The following is a 16,237-nucleotide window of genomic DNA, read 5'->3' as shown; positions in this document are numbered from 1 at the left end:
TCCCATTGGGCATGGACAAACCCCTCATTTCCTGATAAGAAAACAGTCTGCTGAGATGTGGTACTGACTACACATTATTTCAGACACTTTCAAAGGAAAAACCAACACAAACAATAATGACTGTGCCTTAGGCTCAGAGGAGACCTTGGACCAGGCACTGCACAGTGTGGATACAGCCAAACTGCACAACCTGAAGTCAGTGCTGGAGACTGGTTACTGGTCTAATTCAGTTAATTAGAAATGGAAAAGACAGTACTTTGGGATGCAGAAAAGCTAGAAGGGATAAAGGACAGATGGCCTCAAATGTCTTCACTTCAGTGTAAATCAAAGTATAACACACAAGAAAGAAAGTCCTAAGTGACCAATCTTGGACAAAGCACTTTCAATGAATGTAAACAAAAGCCCCAGTTTATATTGTACTAAATCATGCCACTCCATTTGAAACAACGCAGAATAAATATTTCACCATTGCCACTCTCCATCTTTCTTTTATCTCTGCCTTTCTCCCCCCACAAGCTATTGTACACCATGTTGCAACTTATGGAGTGGGCAAAAATAGGCTTCTGAAGACATTGTACCTTTAGCTCATTTACAAATTGATTTTCTCTTTTATAAAGTTAAGCATTTACTAGCAGGGAATGGAGCAAAGCACAGAGCCTGGGGAAGCATCAGTACACTCACAAGCTGCAGACCTGGAAGCAGTTTGGCAACACTGGCACTAAACTCTATCTGATGGAAGTCACATAGGCTACCTCCAGACTTGACCCAAAATCTGCATGCAGATGAGCACCTTGCTGGCTGGAAATGCCACCTCAGATCAGTGCTAGCTCAGAAGTGACAGAAGTCTGTCAGCCAAGCAGGTCTGCAGACTCACAGCGGCCCAAAGTGAAGCATGAAACAAGGCTCTTGAGGATCTAGGACAATTGTAGCACCACAGTTTAAGGAAATTTCAAAAACAATACTGAGAATCTAGAGCTCTTTTTCTCTCTACATCCAAGCAGTTCAAGTTTCAGTTGTCTCGAACAAAACATACAAACCTGAAAAACAAACAACTTGACCAAACCACCTCCTTCCAAAGCACACCTGAACCTCTACACTACGTCATGCTGCTAAGAAACCAGATAGGATCAAGTGACCCTTTATTCTATTGTTACAGTATTTTTCATCCAAGTTCCTGGAAGTCCCTGACAAATACTATTGGATCAAATTCTGCATCAGCCAAGACTGATAGCACAGTGGAGAAATAATAGGTGTTACGTCCATTTCCTAAGTAAAGAGTCCATAATGCTTTTGGATAATATCTAGAATGTATGTATGCAAACCTGCTATAGCACACTGCTCTCTTGTTCTGCTGTATATCCGTGTGGCTATCCTTTCTCAAAGAGGCAAACATCCAGCTTTTCATTCAACAGAACCCTCCACATCCTTCTCCACAGAGCTGTTCTTCTCCCAGTCTGTACACATACCCAGAAGTAGTTTGAAGAGCAGTATTTCCCCTTACTCTTTCCAACTAACACATATATATGCATGCTAACAACAATCAAGGTCTGTGCAATACTTCCTCCAGGGCTCAAATTAAAAGTAAAGGTTTTTCAGCAAGAAAAACTGAAAATTAAGGAGTGGGAGGTTAAGGCAAGAAGGCTGATTCATGCAGTCAGAAGGAAACAAGGCTGCTCTTTCTGGCAGCAAAGGGCCTCATACCTGTGGTATGCCATACTTGTCAATAATCTGCCAAATATACCAATCTTCTTTTCTGGAAGCCTTTCGGAATTTGAAGGTAGTTACAAAGGCATATTCATCAGGCAGACCTTGTGGGAATACGTCCCTGGCATGGGGAGTGAAAAAGACAGAAATGTATCAGGCATGGTAACATAGAGCACAATTTCTAAAACTCTGCTTGTCCCAGCAATGCTTCCCAAAAATATCACGTAGCTCCCACAAAATCTGCTGTATTTGGCAGCCTGAAAAGCAATGAATATGAGCTTGTTCCCTCCATGTGGTTCTGTCCTTGAGGAGCCCTTCTCTATTCCAACATAGAAGCTCTCAACTTAAATAAATAACAGTGAAAATTTCACAATGGGATCTATCAGGTCAAAGCAGCTGAGTTTCACCTGATGCCTTAGCTCAAACATTCAGTAAAGCATATTGTTATTCTCTAGGTACACTGGAGATCTGTGACATCTGGCAGTGGGCAGGCACACCTGGAATCCTCTATAAATGTACCAAGTTATAGCAACAAATATTGTAATATTTCCCCAAAACAGGCACGACACCTCATGTCTACCCCAGAAGATTTTCCTTAGTTAGTGGCCTGGGGGAACAGTACCTTCATGAATCACTCTTTATAATTAAATATAATAAGGCAGAAATTTACTCATTGTGATTCCATCATCCATGCATAAATCTGAATTTACAAAAAGCAGAACTGTTTGACTCAGCCCCAACATAAGGACATACCGTAAGTGAGAAAACAGGGCTAAACAAAAGGGATAATTAACCCATTATAACCATTTTTTGTCACTAGCCATAAATGGACGTCTACAAATGAGAACAAGCATGTTCTTTCTGCCTCCAGCTCGATGTGATTCAGGGGTCAATTTCAGAGATAACTACAATTACTATACTTATAACTTCCTATGCATGATCTCTTCCAGTCTTCCCTTGAAATCTAGTAAACTTACAACATCCACAACATTCATTGGCAAGTAATCACACTGTTCTGCTTCCCATTGTATAATCAGCCTCTTTTTGTTTGTTGTTCTTGCAAGGGGCAACATAATGAACCAATTATTTTTCTTTTCTTTCTTATTTATTTATTTGTTTATTTATTTATTTTTGTAAATGCATTCATGATTCTATAAAATTTGTTTATATTGCCTCTAAGCCATTTCTTTTTTCCCAGTTGAATAGTCCCAGTTAACTTCATTGTTCCTAACACACAAGCCAGCCTGCTCCTCTGATTAGTTCTAAATAGGCCCTTCCTAAATATCATATCTTTGCTTTTGGACATCTGAGCAGTCAGGCATAAGCACTCATTAGAAAATAAAGGCAACAGCAGAAATTAATAAAGAGGAATACACTGAAAAAGGGTTCTCTTAAGGAATACTTCACAGTTAACCCAAAGGCACACTCAACTAGAAGCTGTACTGGAGATTCAAGCAAAAATCTCATACTCAAAATTTCAAAAATGTTGTATTTTACAATTGCAGAAAATGTTGAAAGCCATAATGTTCAATCATCTTTTAATCCGTGCTTTGAATTTCCTACTTTTTAGCCAAGTTAAAAATTCAGAACAAGCATTACTGTGGCTTCTTCCACTACTGCAACTTTTGCTGTATAAAAAGCCCGTGGAGACTATACACCATTATAAGCTGGTCTTGCCACTGAGGACATAGGAACTATCTGAGGCTTTCCATCACAAGAGAAAACCAAGATTCCACCAGCCCATTTGCCATCAGATCATTTTTACCACCATCTACTTCCCTTTGCAGAGTTGACAAGGCTGTCTCAGTACTCAGTAACAGCTATTCATAAGCCATACCTCCCTCAAGGCACACAGGATAACTTGAGATCCCCTCTCTTCAGGCTGAAAAAAGAAGCCTGTCAGTTGTCACTCTATTGGCAAATAACACTGGCATGACTGGGGCACTGAGAGGCATTCAAGAAGGACTTGGGAATACTTGGCAAGAGTATGTTGGTCATGTTGGTCACATCAGTACCTCCCCTCTTCCAAAAAAAGGCATCCATGCAGGTCTTCTTCACTGTTGACCTGTCTTAGTACAAATTTCTTGTCAAATGGCTTTGTACACTTTCTCTCTCTATGTTTGTCATAGAAGAAGAGGTGTGTCTTGGCTTTTAACACCACTGACAGACTGGACTGTTTTCCTTCACCCCATCAAGGAACTTCACAAGGTAGCAATGCTGATAGTTGAAAAAGCATTTTTTATCAGTGCATCCTCTTGAACATTTCTAAGAGTGCTGTTAGTGGTGAGACTTCCCTGTGGCTCAGCTCCTAAAACTTTGCTGTTTCACTGTATGTGTCTAATGCATTTTCCTCGCTCACTCCTTACCACCTACCTTCACCATCATAAGTGAATTTAATGAGCTTCAACACAGCCCCTTAGGAACCTGATTTGCGTTTTGGGCACAGGTCGCCCTACTGACTTACTCATCTGTAGTGACTCTTACTGTGGCATTACTACTTCGCTAAGGGAGTAGTTAAACAAACATATGGTTGGCTTTAATCCCTTGTATTGATAGCACAGTGTGCCTGACAGTCTGCAAGCACATCTGGAAGAGCTGGTGGCTGGCCTCTGTGCTCAGTCTCTCTGGATACCTCTGAGCTAGGAACATGAATATCAGCATACAAGCTAAATCTAGAAAAGGTTTTCAGATGCTTAATGCCCATAGGGAAAAAAACAACAACTAGGAATTAGGTGGCTAAATATCATCATGAGTCCAGGCACACCTCATTACACTGTGGCTGACAAATAGTCCATCAGGTAGATTTAAAGTGATAGAAGATTGTAATGACCTATTAGCAGTCACCCTCAGCCAATTTTTTATGGTGCTGAAGAACTGACTGCAAGCAACAAGCTAGAGATGGCATTCCTGCCAAAAGCAAACCTGAAAACACTCATTGCTCTCAAGATATGATAAAAGCTGTTTCTGAAGTCCTTGGTCCCTGCATCTTTTACAGAGATGCATTACTGCATAAATAACAACACCTCTGTTTATGAGTTTTCATTTCTTTCCTCACTAAAAAGACATCTCCATCTAGAAGCTCAGATTTACTTAGGAACTGCTGTCACCAGAAATGTTTTATTTCCTTCTTTTATTCAGGCTGGGCTGAACTGATGATCCATATTATGGAGCTTTGCTAGATCTCTGGTACCTACAGGGAGCTCTCTGCCAGCTCCTTGGTCTATAACTCTGACAACAAGATGGATTGCAGAAGAACTTATAAAACTCTAAGACATAAGAATCCCCAGGTGCTGCAGGTTAGTCTAGGAGTTAATTAACCCATCTCCAAGGTCAGGTGAATCACAACTTCTACAAAGGAGAAATGGTAATAGCCAAGGAGGAGGTACTCTTAGCCATTACTCACTTACACAACACAGTCTTCTTATATGTATTTCTTTTAGCATAAAAACCTACATCTGCAACAATCAGCATGAGATCCTACACCTATAATGATAATACAAACGAGAAAATATAATTATCATTTCTCATTTCAGACATTGAATGTAATGGTTACTAATAAGGTGCTTGCAGTTGATAAGGAAAGGATACAAACCACGTATCTGAGGATGGAAGAGACCTACTGAAATGAAGTCCAACCCATCTGCTCAAGCAGAGGCAGCTAGAACCAGCTGTCCAGATCTATGTGAACTATGTCCTTTAAAGTTTAGAATATCTCCACAGGTAGCCACTTCTCAACCTGTTCCATTGTTTGACTACCCTCTCTGTAAATAAGCTTTTCCTTGTGTTTAGATCAAGTTTCAAGTTTTTAATTTGTTTTCATTGCTTCTTGTTCTGTCAGTGGATACCACTTAGAATTTTGTTTCCATCTCCTTTGCTACATATCCTATCAGGTATTTATACACATGGATAAGATTGCTCCAGTGCCTTCCCCTCTACAAACAGAAGAATCCCATCTCTCTCAACCTTTTCTAGTAAGATATACATATGCTTGAAAAAAAGTGAAGATCAAGGAAACATTCAACAGGTTCATGTTCAGTGTGAAAAGTTTTGGTAGCTCTTTGTAAAATGTTCTTCACTCTGGTACAGAACTGATGACAATACCAAAGCAAGAGCTCAGGAGGAACTCAAGACAACTGAAGACAAAGTTGAAGTAAGGAACTAGAATGCCCCTACCCTTATCCAACAACATATGCATGCTGAAGAAGGAAATAATATTTCAAAATTGGAAAGATCAAATAGTTCATGTCTAAATGCCAGGCCAAACAAAACCAGATGAGGCAAGAGAAGACTAAGGGATATAAGTGGCAGGAGGAAGGATTAGAATAAATAATTGGAGGACTGGAAAAAGTTTGTAGGTATAGGCTCAAGAAGATAAATGTTTCCCATGCAGCTAAGCTGGCACTTTGTAAAAGTACTAGTGCTTGTAAAAAACAATACAGATCCTTTAAGAAGATAATAAAGTGAATTAACTACAATACTCAGATAATGATTTTGTATCTAATTATGAGATGTTGCTATCAGTTGCTAAATATTGCTTGAGGTTATCTGCAAGACAGGACAGATGTTTTTGTTTTGTTTATTATCAGTTATCAGCTCTGTAGGCTTTATGAGATTTCATTTTCTGTGAGCAATGACCCTATATGTAGCATTTCAGAATCCTGACGTCCAACAACTAAAATGGACTGAACATGCAGATGCTTTCTGCAGTGACATATCCATTTGGTTTGATTCCCAAACCACAGGAGTGTGGAAGTTAAAATACAAAAGGCAGAATTATTTAATTCTGTGTTTCATTTAACCATTTAACAGGAAGCTTAGTCATTTTGATTAACTCCTTTAGGGTATTTTACTTCTAATTGTCCTGGACAAAAAATATTCTACTTATTTTAAAAGCAACATCAACAGATAAATGAATGAAATCTGAGTGGGCAGAAAGTCATCATGGTTGGCCTGTCTTTGTTTCTTCAGTCTTTCTTGCAGAAGATCAACAACAACCCCCCAAAAAGCAAACAAAGTATTTTAAATCTTAATTTCTAAAAGGAATACAGATGGACAGCTCTCTATAAACCATAGTAACTTGTTCCAGAGTTTAAATACATTCATTAAAAGAGCGTATTTCTTCCACACCTGTTTTTGGTGTGGCTAACAGGTAGACATTGACTTTTAGCGTAGCATTATTCATTGCTCAAAAGACCCTCCACTAAACTTTGATCCCCCAAAGGTTCTTACAAATCGTGTTCACTTCCATTATTAACATCTTAATTTTATCTGGCTACACTGTACTTCTTTAGTTTCTCACTATTAGACTTGTTTCTTCTTTAACATGCTATTCACTCCATTCTTATCTACTGAACCATGGACATAAAGACAGAACACAGCATCCTCGCAGTAGTGATGGAGTTCCCTGTAATGCATATAGTTAACTCATGTTTGATCATTTCTGCTTATACCCCCAAGGATTGTATAATTTCTGTTTCCCAGAGCTTCATATCAGTGGATCATCAATCCCAGAATTTCTCAATCAGAATCTGGACTTCCCTACTTTATGGGCTTCTTTCTGCATAGTCCTAGTGATAACTTCCTCTAGTGACACAAACATGCTATCACTTGCTGTTAGAAGCCACAGCAAGCACAGATGCTGCCCAGAAGCTTTTCTGAACCTAAAAATTGATTTATTCCCCTTTCTACACGCATGTAATGTTTATCCTCTCTGTCAAGACCAAGGTGTCTGAGTATACCAGCCTTCTCCCAGATGATGAATTTGAATTTACTTACCCCAAGACTTGATATCATTTAAGGACTTCAGAGTAAAGAGTTTTCTTTTCAATACAGTATACTTGTACTTTTATTTTATTTTTTTCTGGACTCTATGTTCAAATGGAAAGAGAAAGAGAGGAATAAAAGGAGAGAAGGGAATATCAATCCAGGTGGGCTACAGGATAAAAAAAAAAAATGTTTTGAAATGAAACAAATGAAAGTCACAGACCATCTGAAAGGTGCAATGAACTGAGTAAAGGAGCCAAGACAGGAAAAAGAAAAAAAATCAACAGCTTTTCTCCATAAGAAGGAAAATAATTCCCATTGATTTTTTAAGCTGAAGTTCGAACTAGCTCAGTGAAATTTATTGCAAGGATGTTAATGATGACAGTTCAATCTATGTCTTGTGGTTACTCAGTGAAATTATGCACTTGCTCTTTTCAAGGCTAATGTTAGCAGGACTCAGATGACAACCTAAAGAGAAACCATTCTGATAGCCTATGACAAAGCTGACAGCCTCAGGTTATAAAAGGCCCTAAGGACTGAATTGACGGTGACAGAGAATTAAAAATTGCTCATTCTTTCAGGAGACCCAAAATGTTATTAGCTAACTGAAAGCAACATCAACCATGAACTGGTTTCTTGCTATTAACAAATATATATTAATGCATTCTGAACTAAAGCTTTCAACAGAACACCCACTTGCACTCGGAGACTCACCACTGTTATACAGTTTGCAGCAAAGGGAGTTTCTTTTGTAGTTTGTAGAAGACAATTTTTAGAAGAGAAACTACAGCTCCATAAATGACATTCGAAGTAAATTATTTGCTAATATTTGAAGTATTGTGACACAAGTGAGCTTGTAACATATTTTACGTTGTCTTGACAAGACTCAGATACATTCTAAAAACCAAAAATAGGCTGTAGACATGTTCAGTGATGTTCAGGATGCCTGAACTGCAGTTCTCTATATCAGAGCTGCTAGACACTGTATTACTCTGGCATCATCTTAACTTTGGAATTAATTTTCACCTTACATATATAGTAAATTAACAGATGAGCAAATGTAGGAGGAGTTTCTTCCAACGGTATAGTTTGTTCATAGATCTCGGTACATCACAGAAACCAGCTAACTCCTTAAATATTTTTTTCTTATAACTTTTTATTTTTCCTACTTAAAAAAAGTATTTTCAATATATGCTTTTCATAAATGATAATAAACTGTCAGCAAGCTCCTCCCCATCCCAAGTCAGAACCCTATGCATTCCCACTGCACTCACACACAGTGCAGCTCCCCTTCCTCACTGTCCCAGCCTGGCTCTCCTGAAGAACCCACATGCAGCCATGGTGAGTTAGGAATGCTACCTCATCTCTGTGATCCCAATGAGACCAAGGTCCTGCCCATATTGTGTGGCAGATCTTTACCTTATGAAGATTCAGATCAGGAGCTGAACCTCCACCTGTGTCCAGGGTGTAGAATATACAAGAACCTTTTGGGGGCAGAAAGCCAGGCTGCAACTCACATCTCCTGTTCTGTCACTGATGCCAACAGTGAAAAAAGCTTAGACCACCATGCAGACAAGACCCACATCACCAGCTGCATCCATGAAGAAGAAGGCATGAGTAGAAGACACAGGTCTTTGGAGAAGCACAAGCTGCAAATCCAGCTAAAGATAGTTAAAGTTGATAATCTTGAAGATCTTTTCCAGTCTGGATAAGCTTATGATCCCCTGTTTCAGTGGGAAAGCTACTAAACATCCCCTTCAGATTATTAAGATTTAAACTCTTTTGTGAATTTCTTAATGTTGCTCCTAACAACCATTGACGATACTCAGAAATTAGTTCATTCTCTGTAAGGGTAGAGTCTCACATTGATATAGAAGATCTCAAGCATCTGTTACAAATTCTGTGCCAGCAGAACTGAAAGAACATGTAGGTATCAGATATTTACCTCACAATTCAACTAGAGGAACCAAACAATGGGAATCAGAGTCTCAGATGAAAATCAAGTGAAACACCAAGGTACTCACTCAGTTTTCTGAACAACAGGGAAACTTCCGAGTCGTACATAAGAGCTCTGAATTCCATTTTCTTTCATTCCAAAGATCTGTTTCACGCTGAATGAATCCATCAGGTCAAACCCTGAACATAAGTGTAAATACAAGATTTTGATTAGGCTATTATTTACAAAAAAGAGCAGTGGGATATGTCTTTAATTGTATTTTGATTATCTTAGCCCAGAGATGCAGAACTTCAGAGATTAATTTTTTTCCTGTAAGGGAAGGCACAACAAAATTATGATGTGGCCTGATCTGCTTAGCCCAAAATCTCAAAACCAAACTCAAAATCAAAATGTAACAAGTACTGTACAGGTTAGAAGAAAGTTCTACATAAATAAGTAGTTATTTGATCTGCATTGCTACAGCACCCTGAGAATACCGTATAATTCATTAATCCCTATAAAGTATAAGACAGAAAAATACACAGGTGCAGAACAAAACATTTATTGAAAACTGCTAGACCAAGACTTGTTTACATTCACTTTTCTTATCATTTTAATAGTGTTAAGTCCAATCAACTCATCACTACCATGAGCAGTTAATCTGGGCTGAAAATCTTTGTGTCCTGCTTCTGACTTTACTCTTACACGGCTTTTTTGCTCAAGCTCAAACATGGACCTATGCAGCTCCAGCACCAACATGGTCCAAGCCACAGTGAGCCCATGCTTTCGGAACCCAAAGTCCTTCATACTAAACTCTGTCAGGCACCTCAGGGTACAGCTGTGCCATGGAAAGCAGCTTGTTTCTGGAACTGCAGCATTATGTGGTGGCAACTATCCTGATTTTAGCTCCATACTGTCTCCATAGGATGCACATTCAACCTAACTTGCACTACTGAGAACACGTTACATACACTGTATATTGTCCAACAGCAATCAGGTTTGAATAAAGCTCACTGGGGAAATAACAGCACATTTCTTCCTCAGGCTAGAGACTGAAAAAAATCAATTTTTGTTTAATGAACTTTTAATAAATAAATGAATGAGAGCTGTTTTTTTCAAAATTTAAAGTTCTATGTAGTTTAATGGAAAAGTTGAGCCCTACATGTGCCAGAGAGCACTTAAAACCAGCAGATATCTTTGTCTTTATTGTAACATTGCTGTGTGTTCAATTCAGATATTATCTCTGTTTTCCATATGGAGAGACATGATATAAACCCATGATCACAGAGCACTTCACGTACAATTAATCTATCTAAAAGTCAGCTCTCTAGACAGTGCAATAATACAGATTCTCACCCAATTAGGCAAAGAGTTGAATAGAGGTGCTTCTAGGGAAAGATTAATCTCATAATAAAACAGATGCTAACAGTGCTTGTTTCTTTCCATTTACATAAACAGAGTTTAGAATGCCTCAGCTAGTAAAGGTCTATAGCCAGTGAGACAACTCTCACTCTCCTCTTTGCCAACCAAAGCTCACAAAGTAATAAACACTTCAAACATCCATTATCTCTAGCATTTCAGTAGCATTACAAAATATGTGACCATATACTAAAGAAAGAAGTCTGTATTGAGGGTGAGATGCACCTCATCTAATTTCAGCTGTCTGAAAAGAAGATGTGATATATGCAGGTCGCTTCAATTCCCTCATGAGTCAGCAGAGAAATGTATGAGTTTCTAAGAAGATGACTCACCACACCTGTCTTAGACCTATCTAAAGACAAGCTCAATTTCTATTTGATAGTCCCTACCTTCTTACATTCACCATACAGTAGACCCATACAATAATTTTAAGACTACTGAAATGAGGTATGATATATTCCACTCATTGGCTATTTATTTTTGCAACAAATGAGGCAGAAGTCAAGAGGAAAAAATGTTAAATGATTACATACAACTTACATAATATTGTCTGATTTACATTCAGGATTGAATAAATGTTTCAGATTTTAAAATTCAGAATAATATCGTTTGCTGCCCTGACCATTTACAGTAAGTATCTCCTTAAACAGTTACCATCTCATTTCTATGCAAAGAAGGAACAAATAGACCCTGAATATCATCAATTGAGTAGAGAAATTACTCAGGGTAGATCGCCTAATTAAGACCAGAAGGAAGATAGTCCCTATAGATGTTCAAGAAACGTTTAGATATTGTACAGAGGGACATGATTTGGTGGGAAATACTGGTGACAAGTGGACAGTTGGACTGGATGATCTTAGATGGCTTTTCCAACCTTGGTAATTCTATGATTCTATGGAGGAGAGTTCCAAATAAGTATGTGCTTGAAAGTAATCTCTAAGATTATTATAGCTGAAGAATGAAATATATACAGTATTTGCATTAATTTTATTTGTTTATTTATTTCACATGCCTAGAAGCACTTGGGATTGAATCATACCCTTGCTGACTTTAGGACAGGGACTAAGATTGTGAATGAAACAGTGGGATCTTTTCAATTTAGAACTGAATACCAATGTTAACGTAAGAAATAAGTAATGATGTTACCACTTCTCCAACACCTGAACAGGAGTTTACATCTGGCACTACCTGGCTGAGCATTACAGTTCACTTAGATCCTTCCCCAGTCACTGCCGATTTAGTCTGTTGTACTGTAGTTCTACACTGAAGTGACAGTAGGAATTTGGGCTGTACATTACTTTTCCATCATCAAGGAGGGAGCACACTGTCAGTGCCAACAAGTGGCACTGAATGAAGTCATCCCTGGATTTAGAAAATGCATAGAATCATGGGATCATAGAATGGCTTGGGTCAGAAGGGACCTTAAAGATCATTTAGCTCCAATCCTCTTACAACGGACAGGGTTGCCAGCCACCAGATCAGGCTGTCCAGAGCCCCAACCTGGTTTTGAATCCCTCCAGGGATGGGGCATCCACAACTTCTTTAGGCAACCTGTTCCAGTGCCCTACTACCTCCTAAGTAAAAAAAAAACAAACACCTAAAATCTAATCTAAATTTCCCCTTTTTTTTAGTTTTAAACTATTCCCCCTTGTCCTTTCACTATCAGACCATGTAAAATGTCTGTCTCGCTTCTGTTTATAAGCTCCCTTTAAGTACTAGATTTCACATGTCCTCAACAATCCTTAGCCAAATCTGGGAAGATGGGACTTCAAGTGCTGGGCTGTGGTTAGAAGACACTAAATGCTGACTGAGGGCTAAAGGTAAAATTAGATCCAATACACTGCTTCCCAGTCCCTTCAAAAAGTGAAGTGGAAGGAACACACCTCCTTGAATTAGAAAGAACAAAGCTACTGTAACCCAGTTAATGCACCATGTACATGATGAAAGGGTGGGACTTCCCTGTTCTCAGGTGCTTTGATTTAAAAGGTACTTTTTGTACTAAAGGACAGGTGTAATTTCCCGGGTGCCTTATGAATTATTTAATCAGTAATGCCATAGATATGACACTTAGTAAGATGAATAACACTCTTTGATCGTAAGCTTCCTACCATTCTAGCTACTAAAACAATATGGGGCCAATGAAAACCTCTAACCTGATTATCTCTCACAAAAAGCAGTATAACCTACTCCATTAATGCTGAAATTAAAACAGTGGCCTGGAAGAGAATCTCAAATTCCTAACATCATACTCTGCTTGAAAAGCAATTTCTTATGCACTGCTCTACTGATCAAATCAGCCGAATGTTTCTTTACTTCCAAGTAGTAACTCTTTACAGGAAGCCGTCAATTTTTCCAGAATCAGACTCACTGTTGCAGGGAAATATTGGTAAAACTTGGCATTAGACATGGTTTAACTGTAACATTCAATAGATTCTCTTAGGGAGGAAGGATGCTCACTCTGCATTCTGACATACTCTAAGGCACGATCAAAGGATGATCAAACAGCTCTGTCCAGAGATTCCACTATATCTTTTTTCAAGATAATTACTTCAAGATCAGTCTAAAGGGATCGTGGTCTGTTGCCTTAAGAATGAGTTGGATTTCTGTCTCGCTCCACTAGGGATCTGACATGGATAATACTATGGCAACTAGTGCAAGTGCTGAGATTTTCCCATGTGTCCTGTGTTTGAGGAAAAACACAATTATATATATACATATCTCACAAAAAACAACATCCAAATCCAGAAAATCAGAGGAACAAGAAGTATTAAAGGCCAGAAACACAGCAGTGTGTATACCTTTGGAAAGCATTCTTAAAATAGGACTTCTGTCCAAAGAAGCCTTCAAAGAAAAGTCTTGTTCCTCCCAAGGAGCTCAAGGTAGCACTCACAGGGGAAGTCACTGTGCTGATTGTCATTTCTTTGTCTAGTTGTCTGGTGAGATGACACCCCAGAGGAATAAGTTGAAAGCAGATGAAAAAGGAATACACCAGTTTTGATTAAACTCTCAGCTGAATTTTCAGCTTTGTCAGCATATTAGTAGTGTATCAACAATTGCCAAGGTTGAGGAAGGTTGTGATCAGCTAATGTTTCTCTGAGACTTCTGAAAATGGCGATTTGTATTGATTGTGATAAAACAGCACATCACTTTTAATAACTGGAGGTCAATGGCAGTAAACTTTATGGTAGATTAGAGAAGTGTATAAATTCCTAGGGAAAAGAGTGTCACTTAGGAGTCTTTCATCAAATACGAGATCTTATCAATTTTCTTCCCTAACATTTCTGCAGTCTTGAAAGTTAAGCTTTCATCATTTGTTTATGCTCACAAGGAAGAATCTGCATGCTTTCTATACCCTGAACACATACCACTCAACTTCTCCAGTATGATCTGAAAGACTACTACCATAATCAGTGCCCCCTGTTTTTGTTATCTCCCTTAATTAAATTTTAGCACAAAACAGAAAAGGAAAAAGGAGAAGGAAAAATGAAGGAGAAGGAGAAGGAGAAGGAGAAGGAGAAGGAGAAGGAGAAGGAGAAGGAGAAGGAGAAGGAGAAGGAGAAGGAGAAGGAGAAGGAGAAGGAGAAGGAGAAGGAGAAGGAGAAGGAGAAGGAGAAGGAGAAGGAGAAGGAGAAGGGAAAAGGGAGAAGGAGAAGGAGGAGAAAGAGAGGGAGAAGGAGGAGGAGGAGGAAAAGGAAAAAGGAAACAGAAAAGGAAAAAGGAAGAGGGACAGGGAGAAAAAGAAGAAAAAAAAAATAAAAAAAAATAAAAAAAAATTATCATGTCATATATTAAGTTCAGTAGTTAATTTAGCCAGCTATGTCTTGCAATTATCTACTTGAAATCAGAGCGTAGATGAGAGGTACAACCTTTCTTCTACTGTGTCTAAACCCTTGGCATGCTTACCTTCCAGAATGCCCCAGGCTGAGAACAGTTCTTTCTGGACAGACAAGATGTGTCTCAGTTTAGACATTTAGAAGTAAGTTTCAAAACACTGAAGGGGAAGCCTACTTCTTTACTGTACATGTGTTGCTGCTGTTGTTATAGTAGCCTTCATCTGCTACAGCATTTTTTATTTTTTTATTTTTTCCCTGTTCCTGGCATTTTTACCTTCACAGGAAAGTAAATCCTGGCAAGAGCTAATAAAATCTCAGGTAATTAGAGATATTTTTAGGAGGTGACAGAATTCTCCATCTCCAAGGCTCTTCTAACTATGGCAAAATATCCATAAAGGCAGTATATTACTGCCCAATCATAGAATTATAGAATCATATAATTACTCAGGTTGGAAAAGACCTCGAAGATCATCAAGTCCAACCACAGCCTAACCATAGTACCTTAACTCTAACAGCCCTTTGCTAAATAATCTTGTTGTAACAAGAGGTGATGTTGTGCACTAGTGATATCACAGAAAATCATAGGATGCTTTGAGTTGGAACAAACATAAAGATCATCTAGTTCCAACCTCCTTACCAGGGGTAGCAACACTGTCCAATAGACAAAGTTGCCCATAGCCCAACCTTGTATTTGGCCTTGTTGAAGTTCACAAAGTTTACATCAGCACCCTTCAAATTGCTGGTCTTTATGGCATGCTAACAAGGATGCAGTCAGAAGGGCCTTTTCCTCTTCTTCAATGACCAGTTACTTCTGTTGACTGGCACTACAAGGGTCAACATCAGAGCAACCAGATGCTAGATCTTCACATTGTCCCAGCATCCCTGTGGGGCAAACAGGTCTCAGCTGCTTGCTTGTGGTAATATAGACTGCAGAGAATGTTCAGGTGCTGTTATGATCTTCCTCATTATATATGATTGCGAAAAGGGGGTGGAGAACAAGTCTTCTCCTGGACAGCCTTTCTGGCTCTGGCTCTCCGTCTGTCTCTCTTGCTCAAAAAACGTGATTTCCAAAGATTTTCAATGGTTTCAAAAGAATTCTTTTTGCGCTGCTTTATTACCACATAGTTCACCTCTCCAGTAAAGACGGAGAAAGCAGAACCTTACATTCTGCACTGATATTTCATCTCATATCCAGTACTCCCAGCTCAACAGTTTAATTCAGCATCAACACGCAGCAGCTGTCATCTGACTTATCCCCAAAATATCAAGGTCTGCACCTTTGGAGGAACAGACCAGAGATTTACTTGCTTTCCACAAGGACTACATCAAGTAGTGTGGTGAGCAAGTGGGCTGCACAAGTCATTAAAAATGAATTTACTATATATTACTAGCAGATTGTAAGGGAATTTTGGAACTATAACACTCTCCAAAGCCTATAGATTAAAGGGCCTCTGGAGTCTTCTAAAGAAGTTCTTGCTATGAACAATTTGCTCTTTGTTTCCACAGATGCTACAGAAGAAATTTAAGAAGCACTTCAGGATGGCCTGACTCTCCTCCCACAAGATCTGCTGGACTTGCTCTA

At 38.8% G+C, this 16,237-nt stretch overlaps 1 protein-coding gene across 1 annotated transcript in view; it reads right to left on the bottom strand.

Annotated features, from left to right (window-relative positions):
- The window catches only part of COL22A1 (collagen type XXII alpha 1 chain), a 184,427-nt gene that overhangs the window by 120,087 nt on the left and 48,103 nt on the right, over positions 1-16,237 (bottom strand). The window contains exons 5-6 of the mRNA XM_072328724.1: positions 9,492-9,603; positions 1,702-1,825 (exon numbers count right to left, since the gene is read on the bottom strand). Of these exons, the coding sequence (XP_072184825.1) occupies positions 1,702-1,825; positions 9,492-9,603 (236 nt within the window). The remainder of the gene's footprint in view (positions 1-1,701; positions 1,826-9,491; positions 9,604-16,237) is intronic.

The sequence above is a fragment of the Excalfactoria chinensis genome, chromosome 2, assembly GCF_039878825.1.
Source record: "Excalfactoria chinensis isolate bCotChi1 chromosome 2, bCotChi1.hap2, whole genome shotgun sequence".
NCBI lineage: Eukaryota > Metazoa > Chordata > Aves > Galliformes > Phasianidae > Excalfactoria > Excalfactoria chinensis.
Note: the sequence above shows the minus strand (reverse complement) of the source record. Positions and strands in the feature narration are given on the sequence as shown.